The sequence below is a fragment of the Vipera berus genome, assembly GCF_964194415.1.
Source record: "Vipera berus genome assembly, chromosome: Z".
Classification (NCBI taxonomy): domain Eukaryota; kingdom Metazoa; phylum Chordata; class Lepidosauria; order Squamata; family Viperidae; genus Vipera; species Vipera berus.
Window position 1 is genome coordinate 14,634,549 of NC_138205.1, and position 17,493 is coordinate 14,652,041.

General features: G+C 45.7%; 1 protein-coding gene across 4 annotated transcripts in view; it reads right to left on the reverse strand.

Moving 5' to 3' along the window:
* The window catches only part of LOC308677728 (myosin regulatory light chain 11-like), a 21,226-nt gene extending 3,861 nt beyond the window's left edge, over positions 1-17,365 (reverse strand). Inside the window, exons 1-3 of one of the 4 annotated variants that reach the window (XM_081344377.1) lie at positions 17,139-17,365; positions 11,556-11,614; positions 4,323-4,412 (exon numbers count right to left, since the gene is read on the reverse strand). In XM_081344377.1, coding sequence (XP_081200503.1) covers positions 4,323-4,358 — 36 coding nt within the window. In that variant the 5' untranslated portion in view covers positions 4,359-4,412; positions 11,556-11,614; positions 17,139-17,365. Of the gene's footprint in view, positions 1-4,322; positions 4,413-4,685; positions 4,735-7,539; positions 7,604-11,555; positions 11,647-17,138 lie in introns of those variants that run through there. The other 3 variants (XM_081344378.1, XM_081344376.1, XM_081344379.1) reach the window with 3 other exon arrangements.
* Between the last annotated feature and the right edge of the window lie 128 nt (positions 17,366-17,493).

A 17,493-nucleotide genomic window follows, 5' to 3' on the forward strand; every position in this document is an offset into this window, starting at 1 on the left:
TCTATCTATCTACCTCAGTTGTTTGTCTCGTTGTCTGCTTATCTAGCAATGCATTATAGGATTGGAGACACGAGTTAACTCCAGCTAGTGTGATCCTCCTCCCCCTCCTCCCTTTTGTGCAGCTGTGCCCTGGAAACACCTGTCATCTGATAGCCTTCTTCGCTTCTGCCAGGAATGTGAACAACCTTAAACTGTCTCATGTTAAACCCCAAGCCCTCCCTGAGGGGACAGGTGGTACATTCTGAAGGGGCTGTTGATGAGGTCTCCAAAGGCTGGCAGGCACTGGTGGAATTCACTCCCCCTCCCCTCCCCTCCCCTCCTCTTATGGGTATGCCCCTTCCTTTTTTCTTTCTTCTGGCGTCTACCTCTTTCCAAATAGAAATGAAGTGCTAAGATTTTTTTCAAATTGAAAGGGGCTGCATCGGTCAAAAAGTCCACCCCGTCAAGCGAATCCTTGATGTCTTACTCAGAGGGAATGAGGCCCTTCAATTCAAGGGTAATGTTTGCTATGTCGTCCAAACCTAGAATGGCTACCCTTTAGGGATCAGGAGAGTCAAAATGTGTAACCTACAACCAGCCTGGATTTCAAATGCCACTTCTTAACACCCAAAAGCCAACAAACCAAGCCTAAGGAATTGGTTAAGGAGAAGCATGTGGAGAAACTGGGCTTGTTTTTCAGATTTTTTTAGGCTCAGTACAATGTGTGAATTCAGTCCTGATCTGAAGAGAGCAATATGGATTCTCCAGATTGTGAAAGAAGGGGAAACTATGATCTTCCAGAGAATAGAGATAATAGGTGGGTAGAAGTTGCGTCATCTCAACAATCTAATCTTGTAATTTGGAGGTTGGCTGGAGAAGTACCTCAGAAAGCTTTTCCAACGCATGTTAACACACACACACACACACCCAACACACACACACACACACACACACACACACACACACACACACACACACACAGAGGAAAGGTCCTAGCTACTTCTGGTAGAAGCCGAGAGAGGTAAGGTAGCATCAGCACCCCAGTGTCAGCAATGTATTCAGCACTTGTCTGTGGAGACTCTCAAGTCATCCAGGTCATAGTTGTCCCAAAGGAGCTTTTTTCAAAAGGCAACTGCTGTGTTTTTTTCCTTGAGGGAGAAGAAGAAAACGTTTCGCTTCTTTTATCGCAACTGATGGGAAGCTTCTTGGATGAGAAGTGAAACATTTTCTTCTTCCTCCTCAAGGGAAAAAACATACCAGTTGCCTTTTGCTCAGCACTAGCCGAATAATGGCGGAAAAAGATCCTCTGCTCTGAGGAAATTTGCATTTGAAGTATAAAAGCAGAAAGGGAGATTCTGAAGTGAAGCAAAGGTAACTAAAAATCCTGAGGGCAAAACTTGCCCTGTTTCCCACAAAAGTCTGAAAAAAAAATATTCTAGCTAGAAAAATACTGCGTATGACACACAACTTCATCCTGAGTCAAATCACACAACCTTCACTGTTCCGGAAGGTAGGATCTCTCCAAAGAGATCCAATCCAGTATGGAATTCAACAAAGGCAGAGCTCAAAAAGCAGTTGATTGATCCCTGAAGAGGCAAACTGGCCAAGGAGAAATGAGTAGCTGAGCCCCAGATTAAGCTGGGCTGCAAAAATCCCGATGCCTGCTAGATAATAGTCAATAATTGGGGGTTTTAAAATCCCTTTCTGCCATCTAGTAAATGTCCATCCAGATCTGGTATCCCTAGATCAAAATATCCAGATTGTTACTTCTGGTAGCCTGTATTCAAGCAACCTTCCCAAACTTCCTGCCTTCTCATGATGTTACTTAAACTCACACCATTCCTGTAATGGAAGTTGCAGTTTTGGATTAGACGCCTCATCAACTGCATGAGCCAATTTCACTTCATTAAAATAATGTCAACAAATGCCTATAGATTTCAGCAGTAAAAACCTGGGGCCTCTGGGACCAAAGACTAAGAGACTGTGTTTCCACCCCGGATCTATCCAGTAGACTCTACCTCCACCAAGTAGAAATTTAATCTTTTCACCCTTACGGGGGACGTAAAAATGGTAGAAGGAATGGTAGGAAGGGCAAAAGAATTAAAAAGAAGGAAATCATCACCTAGTCCTCCTGAAATTCCATGATTACATCAAGACTGTTGCACAATGCGGGAGCCCACCTGAAGCACCTGAGGACTAAGGGGACCCGGGTTCTATCCTGACACAAAGATCTATAGGTGATCTTCAGGGTTACCAGTCTCATACCAGGCTTGTAGAGAGAAGTAAGGAGAAGGGGAGAAAGAAGGCAAGTCTGGTTCTTTGCATTTTCTGAAGGAAGGGCAGGTGACACACGCAATTAAAAAACACACGCACGTTGCAAGAACTGATCTGTCCTTTCGTATTTTTTAAAAGCAGGAGGCCCTCAAAAAATAAAAAAGCACAAACGTAGGTTGCAGGAAAAAAGAAGAAAATCCAAAGGATCTTATATTGATAGTTTGCTACCAACTCTACTTCTAATGTAGCTTTGGTCTCCTTTATGATAGATCGATGTCTGAAGACCGAAATACCCACAGGCTTCATTTTCAATGGAAATGAGGAAGCTTCTCGCCTCCTCCTCCTCCTCCTCCTCCTCCTCCTCCTCCTCCTCCCAAACTAGCCAGCCAGAATGGGTTTCCAAAGATCTCCTTGTAAGGCTCTGCCATTTGCTTCATCCAAGCACAGATGTCATCTCTTTGCTCAGACCTCCTTCACCCAAAATAGACCCTGCTGCATTGCAAGGGTCTTGGAAAGGAAACACCATCAACTTTGGGGTGGGGTGTGTGTGGAGGGCTAGTGCCTGTCAAAGGGCAAAAAATGCTCCTCTGAAATGAAGATTAAGAACTTAAGCGCGAGGAGAAGAGAACATCTCCATATGGAAAGCTGGTACTCGCTCTTGCTTTTGCAGATGAGAATTTTCTACTCAAAGTCCAAATCGATTTAAAGAACAAATGTCCTAAGGAGAATAACCTGGAATTATCCTTGGAAAGAGAAAGCAACTTTAATAGGAGGTAAAAAGCTGATCTTCCATGCACATTTAGTGGGCTCTAAGTTCCAAAGTAGGATTTTGTGGAGACACGCACTCATAGTTGCTCGTTATTTTGGCTCTTCCAAAATAAGGCCAGGTTTACACATCGTAATAACCCATTACCCATGGTCGACAAACCCGATTTTTATCCTGCTTTACGCATCACAAGAATCCGTGGCTTGCTTAATCTTGACCTACTGAAGAAAACAAAAATAAGCTAGCACTCAGCCTACATATCATAGGGAGACAGAAGAACATTTTTGGAAAGAGTTGGTCCACCTATAATATGTATGGATTTCCATACTCTCTCCCTCTTCAGGATGTTCTTCACAATAGCCTTCCTCAAGATGGCACCTCAGGTGTGGCAAAAAAAATAAATCCCATTATCCCCAAACAACAACCATTTTATCTGTGAACAGTGGAAGCTGTAATTCAACGCATATTGGAATGGACAACAAAATTAGGAAAATGACTTTGAAACTTAGAAGTATTGAACGTGATCAACAATTAATAGAACTAAACAAAAGGCAAAGGAAAGGAAAATTAATGAATGGTAGGCCTCTATTTGATGGCAGAATTTCAGGAACAAAGAATCCCTATTTTTGTAAAGGTTCAGACTCAAATCAAACCACCACTGGTCCTATACATGAACAGATATCTACAAGTGGATTCATGAGGTAAATCATGTTCAAAAAAACTCCTCTATAACTTATCTAGACCTTTTCTATTTAGTCACTTCTGCTAAAGTTGAGAAAATATAGCTGGGATTCATACAACACAATGGCGTAAACTAAACTGGATGTACCTGCTTATGTAAGACAGGCTCACCTGAAACAATTAATTAGGTTCTCTTATAACAGCCAAACTTTCTGTGATTAGTCAGCAAATTTTTTCAAAGGGAAAACAGAATCTGAATAGAATAGTACAAGAAGCTTTATTCTTAAAGTTCATTCCTATATATTCACCGATGTGGTTAAAAATCTCCTAGAGTGTCAGTTCTAGGTCGTACTCCTAGGCCAGGGGTAGGCAACCTCGGCTCTTTTATGACTCATGGACTTCAACTCCCAGAATTCCTGAGTCAGCATAGCTGACTCAGGAATTCTGGGAGTTGAAGTCCATAAGTCATAAAAGAGCCGAGGTTGCCTACCCCTGGCCTAGGCAATGCTCATTGGGATCCAATCATTTACCCCAAAGTCATCCTTTAATGGCATCATTACATTTGTTATATTTCCTAATGACTGACACTTCTTCCCACGTCCATCTTTCTTCTGGTTCTTACCTCTTTAAACTCCTGGATCTGCGTTTGGTCAAACATGGAGAAGACATTGGAGCTTCCTTCTGCTGCCCTTCTCTTTGCCTTCTTGGGTGCCTGGAAGACAAAGACAGGCATTCAAGATCAGGTCACTGCACCCTTATCTAGGGCAACCCTACCTCCCATTTTTAAAGGGGAGAGTCTCTATTCAAAGTTGAAACTAGTTGAATGGAAAAAAAAGGAGGGAAACAGTGTTACTGGGTACACCAAACCTTAGCACAGACATCACTGATTAAGGAAGTACATAGGTCACCTAGTCACGGCTTCCCCTTTACGATTAAATGAATTATCCTTCAACTTAAATTGCAGCACTGATTTATAGTTTAGTACCTGTCTCTGCAAACGTGACACAAATCAGCACCTTTGCTATGCATTTTCTCTTTTTTGACAACGGGCAAGCAGTCGATTCATCAGCAACGCGAGAAGATCTTATTAAGAAAGAATTCCGACCATGCAAAAATTTCCAGTGACTTATTTTGTCTGTTTTTACAAACAAATAAATGGCTTCGGTCACAGTAGACTCTTAAGCAATACAACTGAGGAGGTTCCAGAATTTGATCGTGTAAGGCCATGCTTGATCGTTTCCTACATTTTGTCTCCAGGGGCCGTGAATCTTACTAAATAACAGAAAATATTATTTACTAATAAAGGAGAATATTTGCAGCTCAGGGTTGACGTGAGGGGTCCTTGCTGCTCTCTGAGCTTGCTCGTTTTCTTGCAGATGTTTCATTTGCCCATTTATTAGCACTGACGATATTACCTAGCTTGAGTAATGAAACATCTGCAAGAAAACGAGTGAGCACAGAGAGCACCAAGGACCCCTCAAGTATTATTTAGTTTAACTTAATAATTAAAACTTTCTTTAATTGTCCTTCTATGTTAGATGTATATCTTCAAAACAAAGTATTGTTAATATTTGTTGTTTTCTATAAATACAAGGGAGGGAAGGGATTAATCCTTAAGGGAAGCTCAGCAAACTTTTTTTTCTCCCTGAGGCAAAAGTCTGAAAATTTGGAACATTGAAGAGAAACATTAATCTTCGTTATTTTAAAGGAAGAGTATATTTTGGTCTGGGAAACAGCAGCAGCAGCAACTCTCGTTTTCAGTCCGAATATGGAATTTAATGTATCTTTTCAAAGTTTCATGTTTGTAACAATTAATTTCCACAACTTTTTTAGGTAACCGTGTTGTGTGTGGGCATTATACTTTTAATCTTCCCAAAAATCATTTTGCAAGTTTTAAGTTAATGATATGTAAGTAATGTATTGAAAAAATAAGCAGGGATCTTTTAATCTCTGTTAAAATGACAGCCTGGGCAACATACATGAACAAGCCCCATTTGGTGCTAAATGACAACTGTTTCAGATAATAGCACTAATCCACAACTGGTGTACCTAATAGGAAAGACGGGAGGGGGCAGACTGTATCCAATAGTGTCACATAAATAACTCCAGCTGGTTTCGCAAATCTTATCTCACGCGTGAAAAGAAAAACATAAAATGATATTTTACGTTCTTTCTCTCTCAGCCTTTTCAACTAGGTCTCCTGAACAACGTTATTATATACGGAATATATAGGCTTATGAGCTATATCCCAGGAAGCTATTTAGAATCGCTGTGATTATTTGGAGATAATCTCAAGAACTTCCTATCTTCATTGTGGCGCTCTTTCTTGATCCTCAGCTCCTGGAAACTGATATGTGTGTTGCTTCTGGGAACAGCTAAAAGCGTGACAGGGATGGCAATGCAAAAATGAAATGAGAACCGGAAGATCCAGATGATCCAAGTGGGCCTCCTTCATGAATTGAACCAGAGCAAAAATAAGAACTTTGGGGATCTTGGCTAGAGATAATAGATGCATCTCAGTCCTCTAATCACACTCAGTTGGCTAGAATCTCTATAAAAACCCAGTAAAATTTTGGAAACCCTTATAGCAAGGCCCAGAGGCATAGCCAGAGATGATGGGATTATAGGCTGGAGGCCTCCGGTGGAGGAAGCTAACATATATCTGCATGCTGACAAACTAATCTTTTTGCATCAAGAAATGAAGCCCTGAGAGAGATTCAACAGTCCAAACTATTGTGGGTTGTCTTCTCTCCATGGCCAGACTTACAGGAATGTTCTGGAAGGATTGTTCTAAAAACACAATTTACAGCATTCACCCACTCCCACATTTCCTCTGATGTGGCTTTTCAGAGGAGAGGTACACCAGGCATACAAAGAAACATCCAAGGGTGAAGGAATAATAAATGTATTCCTTGTTTCTCATTTGGGGGAGGAAAAAAACAACCCAGACAGGTTACAACTTCCTCTGTCTGGATCTTGTGGTGCCTTGAGGAGTCTGACTCAGAGGCTCCTGTCTGCTCAGCAGCTGTCCGGCCACCCTTTGTTCCTTTTTGAATAAAAAAAAAGTCAGGCAAAAAAACTCCAAAATATTCCACGTGTGTAGTAATAAAACCTCCTGCTTGGTTATTCAAGAAAAGTCTTATGCAATTATTCGGGGACTTGAAGGGAATCACCTGCCAGATTGAAGGCGCAAAGCCAAGTATTAGTGAGCAGGAAGATGGCTTGGCATAGGGTACGTGTGCAAGATCAGATCCATTTCAGAAAGCGAAGAAAATGAGACACAACCCTAGATGTTGAATCATCACCCATAGACAGTAATCTGAGTCTGCCTCCCTTCAGCTCTTCCAAGTTCTCTTCCCCACCTCAAAACAGCAGACGCCTTTGGATCCTCCTAGCCCTCTCTCTCTAACAGCGCCAAAGCTTCCTCTTAACACCCATATTCCTTTTGTCCAGATATTTTTTTTAAAAAAAAAGCCCTAGCTGAAAATACTCAAAATTCAGTCACATATGTAGAAGAAAAAGCTAAACTGGAGGGTTTGGGTTTTTTTAAAAAAAAAATTGTCTAGAGAACTTTTTTTTACCTCTTCTACATCTTCCCTTTGCTGATGTGATCCTTCGTCGAGAGCATTTGAGAAGCTGCCCTATTCCGATGCTTGACTTAAAAAGCAGATCCAGAGAGGATTCAACTTTTAAAAATAAAATAAAATAAAATAAAATAAAATAAAATAAAATTTCTCGGTGCTGTACATTTCCCGCTAGTTTGGACTGAGACGGGCCCCTGATTTCCTTAGACATCTACTACGCTCTTGCCTGCACACCCACTTTTTTTCCTCACTTACCATGTTTTCTCAGTGGGAGGGTGAACAGCAGCTGTGGATGCGATGGGGATGTCCCAGGGGCCAGAAGGGCAAACAGCCTAGACACTTGGCTGTGAATTCCCCTGGGGTTATATAGGCTCCCTCGGTGGGAGGCGGGACAGCTAACTATAGACACATCTTCAAGTTTGGGTGGGTGGAGGATGGGGGTAACTAGAAATAGACTCCAGAGGAACCAAGTCCTTTCTTGGAGAGAGGGTAGGTCCATTAGGTTTGATGGTCCATAATTCAACAGCCTTTATTATTCTGGGGATCAGTGGTGACCCAGCTCCAAATCCAGTGGGGATGAGCTCACACCCCACACAAACCCATACTGTGGTTTGCTCGTTTATGGCTTGCCGATCTACCAATTAACCATGGTTCTGCAAACATGCTTTCGGTCAATAGATGAACCCAGTCAGAGGACAAGTCCTTGCTCAAAAATTAACCCATGTGGGCCCGAAGAGGAGAGGGGAAGAAGAAGAAGAAAAAGAAGACAACTCACACAAACGCAACATCTCTTTAAATCTTAAAAGGTAAAGGTTCCCCTGCTCATGCATGCTAGTCATTTTCAACTCTAGGGGGCGGTGCTCATCTCCGTTTCAAAGCCGAAGAGCCAGCGCTTTTCTGAGGACGTCTCCGTGGTCATGTGGCTGGCATGACTAGACGCCAAAGGCGCACAGAGCACTGTTACCTTCCCACCGTAGTGGTCCCCATTTTTCTACTTGCATTTTTAATATGCTTTCGAACTGCTAGGTTGGCAGAAGCTGGGACGAGTAACAGGCGCTCACTCTGTTACGCGGCACTCGGGATTCGACCTGCCATACTGCCGACCATATGATTGACAAGCTCAGCGTCCTAACCCACTGAGTCACCGTGTCCCTTTAAATCTTACACATTTAGAATTCATCACATCAAAAAATCTGGGTAGGAAAAAAAAAGTCGAAGAATGTCAGAGATCCTGAATGACCTTCGATAGGTTTGTCAGATTTGATTGATCGGGATTTGCCAAGCTTAAAACAACTTTTCCAGTCTGAAATTTAAGCCATTCCGTGGGTTTTAATGCTCGCTAGCTAATCTTTAATGAAGGATCCAGACATTCACTAGCGTGATTGGACAGCTCATCACTAATATGCTGGCCTGGAAGTTCGTACTGGACTGTGCATCGGCCTTCTTCCTGCTTAGGACACCTGGGCGACAGTTTCCATTGATCCCCTCCTGTTGAGACACAGGAAAGCTTCAAACATCGGCATGGAAGATCCCGCATGCCAAGACAGCTTCTGTGTTCCATCTTCTCCCTTCCTTCCTTTCCTCCCTCCTTCTCTCTGAGCTCAAGGTATCCAATGTCCCTGAGAAAATTTCCTTTTCGGGATCGCTGGTTCAGCTGTCACTGGGAGACACTCAGACAAGAGCAGAGGCTCCTAAAGATAGCTATTAGAATTTCTTCCCTTGCTTCACTGTGGGCAGCCTGTCCATTTACACGCATCCTCTACTTCTTCTCTGAAAGAGCTCCAATCATCCACGCTGGCTGGAGTCACTCATCCAGAGTTTGTTTTAACCACAAGTTTTTGAATTGACCGCTAGAGAGTGGTCGGATACGTACAGGTAGTCCTCGGCCTACGTCCACAGTGGGGCCCAACATTTCTGTGGGCGAGACATTTGTTAAGTGGCTTTTGCCCCATTTTACAACTGTTCTTTTGCCAAAGGGGTAAATCGCTGCAGTTGTTAAGTTGGTAACACGGTTGTTAAGTGAATCTGGCTTCCCCACTGACTTTGCTTGTCAGAAGGTCGCCAAAGGGGATCCCGTGACCCCAGGGCACTGCGACCGTCAGAAATATGAGCCAATGGCCAGGCTTCTGAATTTTGATCACGTGACCGCCGGGATGCTGCAACAGCCGTAAGTGTGGAAAAGGGTCACTTTTTCCAGGGCCGTCGTTAACTGTGAACGGCCACTAAATGAACTGTTGTAAGTCGAGGACCGCCTGTACACTATGCTACAAGATCAGTCGAAGTTTACACACCACGCTCATATCTTGTGCTAGGCCAGAACAAACAAGCCCTCCTCTTGCTCAGCGGGACATGTAAAGTCAGTGTCATGTTACAACACCAGCAAATGAAACTGAGGAGAAACGGGGGAAACTGAGGAGAAACGGTTCACAGCTCGGTTTTCCTCTTAATTTAGAAATCGGCAGCCAGGAATCTCAGGGAGAGATCCAGCCTCCCGGGTCCTACACCACCATTCGAGGTGAAGCGACGCACGAAGACAAGGCTGTTCATGTCGAAACGTCGCACGGCAATCCACGGATCAATGGCGAATGAGAACTGTAACCCAGCGGTCCCCGGCCTTTGCAGCTTGGTGGCCCGGCTGGGAGGGAGAGAGGGGAACTAGGCTGCCTGCTCATGGGGGTCCTGCTGCTCATGCCAGTGGAACTGCGCGTGCCCACCCATGCCTGCCAGCCCACCTCTCACACAGCCCAGTTCCAAATAGGCCGTGGGCTGGCACTGAGCTGTGGCCTAGGGGTTGGGGACCCCTGCTATTGTGTAGTGGGTTCTCGACCGCATGGCACTACAATGGACACAGGGTTCAGCATAAGAGCTCTTTATTGGTGGAAGTACTGAACAGAACAATAGGGGTTATCTGTGCCCCTTATATACCTGGCCCGGTGCGCTCGCGGCCAATCCCTTTATCTGGTTTTCCCGCCGAGCGCTAGCCAGCCAATCCTGTCACAGTACAGCGCCACCTGGTGGTGTCAGTGAGCCGCTGCTTGTGTTCATTCATCCCCATACATAACACCTGCTCCAATCCAATCTGATCTCTAATACAACAGAAAGGCATAGATTGGGAAAGGTGCCCTGGGAAAGAAATAAGAAATTTTCAGATTCCTAAATAGCTCAGATCCTAGCTACGTGCTGGGCTGTCTCCTTCCAGTTTACTCGTCTCCATTGAGAATTGTGAAGGTTCCTGATCTACCAGAGGAGAGATCCTTGAGGGCTCAGAACAGGTAGTATTTTCTTGGACCCGGCCACCACTTTATAGAAAATCTTCCTTTCTTTTCCAGACAGGCATAACCTTTGGTGGCACTTTGGAAAAAAAATACAAGATACGGGTGTGGGTGTGTGGGTGTGTTTAACCAGGATGTTGCCCAATGCAGATTGGTGCCACTGTTTTTACAGGCTTTACTAGTTAATGTTAACTGTCATGTTGAATTTCTATTGCATTTTTAAAAACTTTGTTCCGTGGTTTTTGTGAGTGTAAAAATGACGAGCGCCATATGGTTTTTGGTGAGATATGCATGAAATAAATGAATAACCGGCTGCCTTATCAAAAAGGAAGTATTATTGGTTAAGCTTGCTGTGATCCAAAAAAAAAACACCCCCTCCCTCAAACAGGTACCATATATTTTAAAATGTGTTTATCCTTGGCCTAAACATGAATTGAAGGCAAGGAAAAGTTCACTAAATAGGAAGCTGTGATAGAATCCCAGATTGGGAACAGAATGAAGAAAAAAAATGATATTTTTTCGAAGGAAAAGGATGAATAGATGACAGTTAATGGGAAACAAAGAGAAGGGAAAGACAGAAAAAAGAGATGGGTGGCCCTCGACTCAGGACCACAGCTGAGCCCAAAATTTCCATTCCTTAGCAAGACAGTTGTTAAGTGAGTTTTTCCCCATTTTATGACCTTCCTTGCCACAGTTGTTAAGTGAATCTGGCTTCCCCATTGACTTTGCTTGTCAGAAGGTTGCAAAAGGTGATCACATGACCTCAGGACAGTGCAACCATCATAAATACATGCCATTTGCCAAGAGTCCAAACTTTAATCATGTGATCATGGGAATGTGCAATGGCCATAAGTGCAAAAAATGGTCCCAAGTCCCTTTTTTCAGTGCTGGTCTAACTTCCAATGGTCACTAAACAAATGGTTGTAAGTCAAGGACCGCCTGTATAAAATGGACACAGGCAAGGTTCATATGAAGCCATAAAGTATCATTTATACTCACAATTGGCTGGATTCACGGACCATCTCATGTGGGAAACAAAGCTGGGTTTAAACTTCACCCTAACATAAAACAAGAAATTGCATACTGTAACATACCATAACCAGGGTCCCCAGTCACAGAAGGGCAGCCAAAGCACTGAGATATTTAAAAAAAAACTTGAAAGTTTATACTGGGATACAGAAGACCTGAAAGAGATGCGTAGATGGGGGTGAGGACCTGACATTTTGGCTAAGGTGGAATGACAGCCTATTCAATTCAATTCAGGGTAACTTGATAGGCCTCAACATTAATGACTCATGTTGAACTGACCCATCCTCATCCTGGATAAATGCCCAAAATGGAAAGCGATATGCACGGACAGCCTAGAAAAGTATCTTCTGAACTCCTGACTCGAGAATAACACTCTGAAGACCATAAAACCTGTGTCATAGTAAGCAAGGACTTAGTCCTTATTTAGTATTGTCCGCAAGGGTTAGTTTGATATGTAACTAGTCCCCTGAGCTTTCCTTTCCTGCATCTTTGTTGATAGGTCATAAGGGGAAGGACTAAAATTCAGAAAGTGGAGGGACTTTCTGGAAGAAGCCCCAAATGTGGCTAGGAAAGACACCTAGCAGTGTTCCAATATCTCAGGGGCTGCCAGAAAGAAGAGGGAGTCAAGCTATTCTCCAAAGCGCCCAAAGGCAGGACAAGAAGCAACAGATGGAAACTAACCAAGGAGAGAAGCAACCTAGAACTAAGGAGAAACTTCCTGACAGTTAGAATAATTAACCAGTGGAACAACCGGCCTCCAGAAGCTGTGAATGTTCCAACACTGAAAGTTTTTTTAAGAAGAGACTGGACAGCCATTTGTCTGAAATGGTATAGGGTTTCCTGCCTGAGCAGGGGGTTGGACTAGATGACCTCCAAGGTCCCTTCCAACTTTACTATTATGATTATGATTATGATCTTGGAGAGCTGCAATTAGTCCAGGTATGGGAAACACCTCTGAGCTAATGGTTAATGTGCTAACATGCAACATCCCATGTTTTGGATTTTTTTTTTCAGGTTAGGAGGGATGGTGGATGATTAATAGGGAAAACTGAACTCTTCCCAGTCTAGTTGCTAAAGCAAATGAGATTCTGAAGGACAAAAGGGAGAAAAAGATGGACTTTATATTTTGTATTAGAATGTCACTTTAGGCAGATCTAAAACTAATATTAAAGGGACGCGGTGGCTCAGTGGGTTAGGACGCTGAGCTTGTCGATCAGAAAGTCGGCAGTTTGGCAGGTCGAATCCCGAGTGCCGCGTAACAGAGTGAGCACCTGTTACTCGTCCCAGCTTCTGCCAACCTAGCAGTTCGAAAGCATGTAAAAATGCAAGTAGATAAATAGGGACCACTCCGGTGGGAAGGTAACAGCGTTCCGTGCGCCTTTGGCGTCTAGTCATGCCGGCCACATGACCACGGAGACATCCTCGGACAAGCGCTGGCTCTTTGGCTTTGAAACGGAGATGAGCACCGGCCCCTAGAGTCGGAAACAACTAGCACGCATGTGCGGGGGAAACTTTACCTTTTAAAACTATTATTATAGAAGAATGGAGAGGAAGGCACCATTACAGGTAGATTTACAACCGTTCAGAGTGACCATTCAAAGTTACAACGGCACTGGAAAAAGTGGTGTATGATCTTTTTTTCACACCTAACAACTACTGTACCATCTCCAGAGTCACGTGGTCGAAATTCAGATGCTTGGCAACTGACTCATATTTACGACGGTTGCAGTGTCCTGGGGTCATGCGATCCCCGTTTGCGACCTTCTAACAAATAAAGTCAATGGGAAAGTCACATTCACTTAACAACCGTGCTGTTAAGGAACCGTGTTACTAATCCTGCTCACAGCTCGGCGGATGCCTTAGTGGAAGCCTGGGAGAAGGCAGCCACGGAGGCTCTGGACCGAGTTGTACCCTTGCGGCCTCTGACCCGGCGCAGATCCCAGCGAGCCCCATGGTTCACCGCGGAGCTCCGGGAAATGAAGCGTCGGAGACGGGGCCTAGAGAGCCGTTGGAGATCCAGTCGATCCGAATCCGACCGATTGCGACTAAGAATCCTCACCAGGTCTTATCTCGCTGCGATAAGGGTGGCAAAATCCAACTACTTTTCCACCCTCATCGCGTCCGCAGATAATCGCCCGGCTGCCTTGTTCAGGGTGACTCGCTCCCTACTGAACCAAGAGGTGAGGTAGGAACCCTTGCAGGGTCGAGCCGAGGAATTCGGTCAATATCTGCTGGATAAAATTGCTCGGATCCGAAACGGCCTGGACTCCAACTGGGCTGAGTTGGAAGAACAAGGCATGGACAGTCTTGTCGACGTCATCTGGGAGGAATTTGATCCTGTGACTCCTAAGGAAGTGGACAGGATTATGAGGAGGTTGAGCTCCTCCACATGCTTACTGGACCCGTGCCCTTCCTGGCTGGCATATGCAGCTCGAGAGGGGACACGAGGCTGGTTCCTGGCGGTCATCTCCGCTTCTCTGAGTGAGGGTCACTTCCCCACCGCCTTGAAGGAGGCGGTGGTGAGGCCTCTCCTCAAGAAGCCCACCTTGGACCCATCCTCATTGAATAACTTTCGTCCAGTCTCCAATCTTCGCTTCCTTGCGAAGGTTGTTGAGAGCGTGGTGGCGCACCAACTCCCTCAGATCCTGGATGAAGCGGTTTATCTAGACCCGTACCAATCGGGCTTCAGGCCGGGCTACAGCACGGAGACGGCATTGGTCGCTCTGATAAATGATCTCTGGAGAGCCCGGGACAGGGGCCATTCCTCTGTCCTAGTCTTATTAGACCTCTCGGCGGCTTTCGATACCATCGACCATGGTATCTTGCTGCGACGCCTCAGGGGACTGGGAGTGGGAGGCACGGTTCTGCGTTGGTTCTCCTCCTTTCTCCAGGGTCGCTCACAGTCGGTGTTGGCAGGGGGACAGAGGTCGACCCCGAGGCCTCTCGCTTGCGGAGTCCCTCAGGGGTCGGTCCTCTCGCCTCTCCTGTTCAACATCTACATGAAACCGCTGGGCGAGATCATTCGCAGCTTTGGAGTAGGGTACCATCAGTATGCTGATGACACCCAGCTTTTCATCTCAACTCCAAACAACATCAGTGATGCCCTCGACGTGATGTCTCGCTGCCTGAAAGCGGTCCGGGAATGGATGGGGAGGAACAGGCTTCAACTGAACCCGGACAAGACTGAATGGCTGTACGTACCAGCAAGCCAGGATACTCAGAACATCCCATCCCTTAACATCGGGGACAAGTTACTACCCCCTGTTGATAGGGCCCGCAACCTGGGTGTCCTCCTTGACTCGCAGCTCTCCCTGGAAGATCACATAGGAGCTGTGACCAAGGGGGCCTTCTCCCGGGTTCGACTAGTTCGCCAATTACGGCCTTATCTGGACCTGGATGCCTTACGTACAGTCACCCATGCTCTTGTGACCTCTCGCCTAGACTACTGTAACGCTCTCTACTTGGGGTTGCCCTTGAGATCCACTCGGAAGCTTCAACTGGTGCAAAGTGCAGCGGCACGGACACTCTTGGGAGCCTCCCGATACTCCCATATCACACCTCTCCTCCGTGCACTGCACTGGCTTCCAGTTGCCTTCCGTGTGAAGTTCAAGGTGCTAACAATGACTTACAAAGCCCTACATGGCATGGGTCCGGACTACCTACGGGAGCACCTTCTGCCAATGTCAGCACCCCACCGTCCTGTGCGCTCCCACAGAGAGGGCCTCCTCCGGGTGCCACCGCTCAAGGAATGTCGGCTGGTGACCCCCAGGGGGAGGGCATTCTCAGTGGGTGCGCCAGCCCTCTGGAACAGCTTACCAACCGAAATCCGGATGGCCCCCGACCTCCGCACCTTCCGGTGTGAATTAAAAACTTATCTGTTCCAGCAGTCCGGCCTGGCCTGATAGCTCTAATCTGGGGTCCCAGTTTGTATTTTACTATTGTTTGTTTTCACTATTGTTCATTCTGTATGCCTACCTTATTCTGTACACCGCCCCGAGTCCCTCGGGAGAAGGGCGGTTTATAAAAACAAACAAACAAACAAATAAATAAATAAATTTTAACAACTGCAATGTCCACTTAACAACTGTGGCAAGAAAATGAGGCCAAACTCACTTAACTATTGTCTCACTTTGGAGCAGGAATTTTTGGGCTCAGTTGTGGTCGTAAGACGAGGATTATCTGCATTTGGCCTTGTTATTCATGTAGCACTGTCTACCTAAAAATGCGAAGGTGTTATCTGGCTCATGCATGAACAGGTAAATGCTCAACTTAACAACTGCAATTGGAACCAGAAATTCTGCTGCTAGCAAGAAGGTTAAGTGAGCCAAGCCAATTTTCATTTTATTTTTTTTGCCACAATTGTTAAGAACATCACTACAGTTGTTAAGTGAATCTGGATGCCCCCCCCCCCCGACTTTGCTTATCAGAAGCCAGTTGGAAAGATTGCAAATGGTGCCTACGTGATCCTGGGATGGGGCAACATTGCAAATAGATGATGATGATAATGATGATGTTGGAAGGGACCCTGGAGGTCTTCTAGTCCAACCCCCTCCTCAGGCAGGAAACCCTATACCAGGGGTAGACAACCTCAGCTCTTTTATGACTCATGGACTTCAACTCCCAGAATTCCTGAGTCTGACTCAGCAGCCTCAAAGTCGTGTGATCAACATTAGGGTGCTTAGCATCAGGTATCTAGATGCTAGATACCTAGAACTAAGGAGAAACTTCCTCATAGTTAGAACAATTAATCAATGGAACAACCTGCCTCCAGAAGTTGTGAATACACCAACACTGGAAATTTTTAAGAAGAGACTGGTCAGCCAGTTGTCTGAAATGGTATAGGGCAGGGGTAGGCAACCTTGGCTCTTTTATGACTCGTGGACTTCAACTCCCAGAGTTCCTGAGCCAGCATAACTGACTCAGGAATTCTGGGAGTTGAAGTCCACGAGTCATAAAAGAGCCAAGGTTGCCTACCCGAGTCTGTCCAATCTTTTTTTGAAGACCTCCTGCAATGGTGCACTCCATGAAGCAAGCTGTTCCACTGGTTAACTGTTCTTACTGTCAGGAAGTTTCTCCTTAGTTCCAGACTGGATCTCTCTTTGATCAGCTTCCACCCATTGCTTCTGTCCTGCCCTCAGCTTCTTTGGAGAGCATGGCTGGCTCAGGAATTCTGGGAGTTGAAGTCAACGAGTCATAAAAGAGGCAAGGTTGCCTACCCCTGGGATGGTTCTCTTGCTTGAGCGGGGGACTGGACTAGAAGACCTCAAAGGTCCCTTCCAGCTCTATTCTGGAAGCCCTGTTACCCAATCAGCATCGCCGCTGCTTTTAGATTCCCTTCTTACTTCGAGGATCCTGACGTTGCGCGGGAACACGCAAGACACCAGGGCCGAGGAAACCCGGCGTGCAAAGGCCGCCGGAACCGGCCCGGTTCTCGCAAAAAGAACGTTAGAAACCATCTCTCCCGGGCTTCGTGCCTTTGGGACCCTCCCCTCGCCTCCGATTCGCCAACCTAAGTGCCAATCAAAATCCTCCGAAGCAACTCAAGTCGATCACCTCGCTCGAATCGTTCCCTTATTGGTCTCTGGCTCCGACACGCGTTAGCTTGAAATGTGAGAAGAGCAGGAGGAGTTCGGCTTAGCCTCGTTATTGCGTCGTCTGGACCCGCCTCCCGTCCCCCGCAAGAAATATGCCTGGCTTTTCAATCGATTGGCCGAGGTTGGAAACCTTTGCGTCCACGTTAACAAGCCGAGGCTTCCTCGGATGGAAAGGACGCTACTCCGCAAGACTCGCATTTACGGCTGCCGTTAATTTGACGACAGCCGCCGCCTCTACGGCACACGTTACAAGTGTCACGTGCGCTGGTGGCGCCAAGAGGAGGGGTCTCCCTGCTGATTGGAGAAGGCTTGCC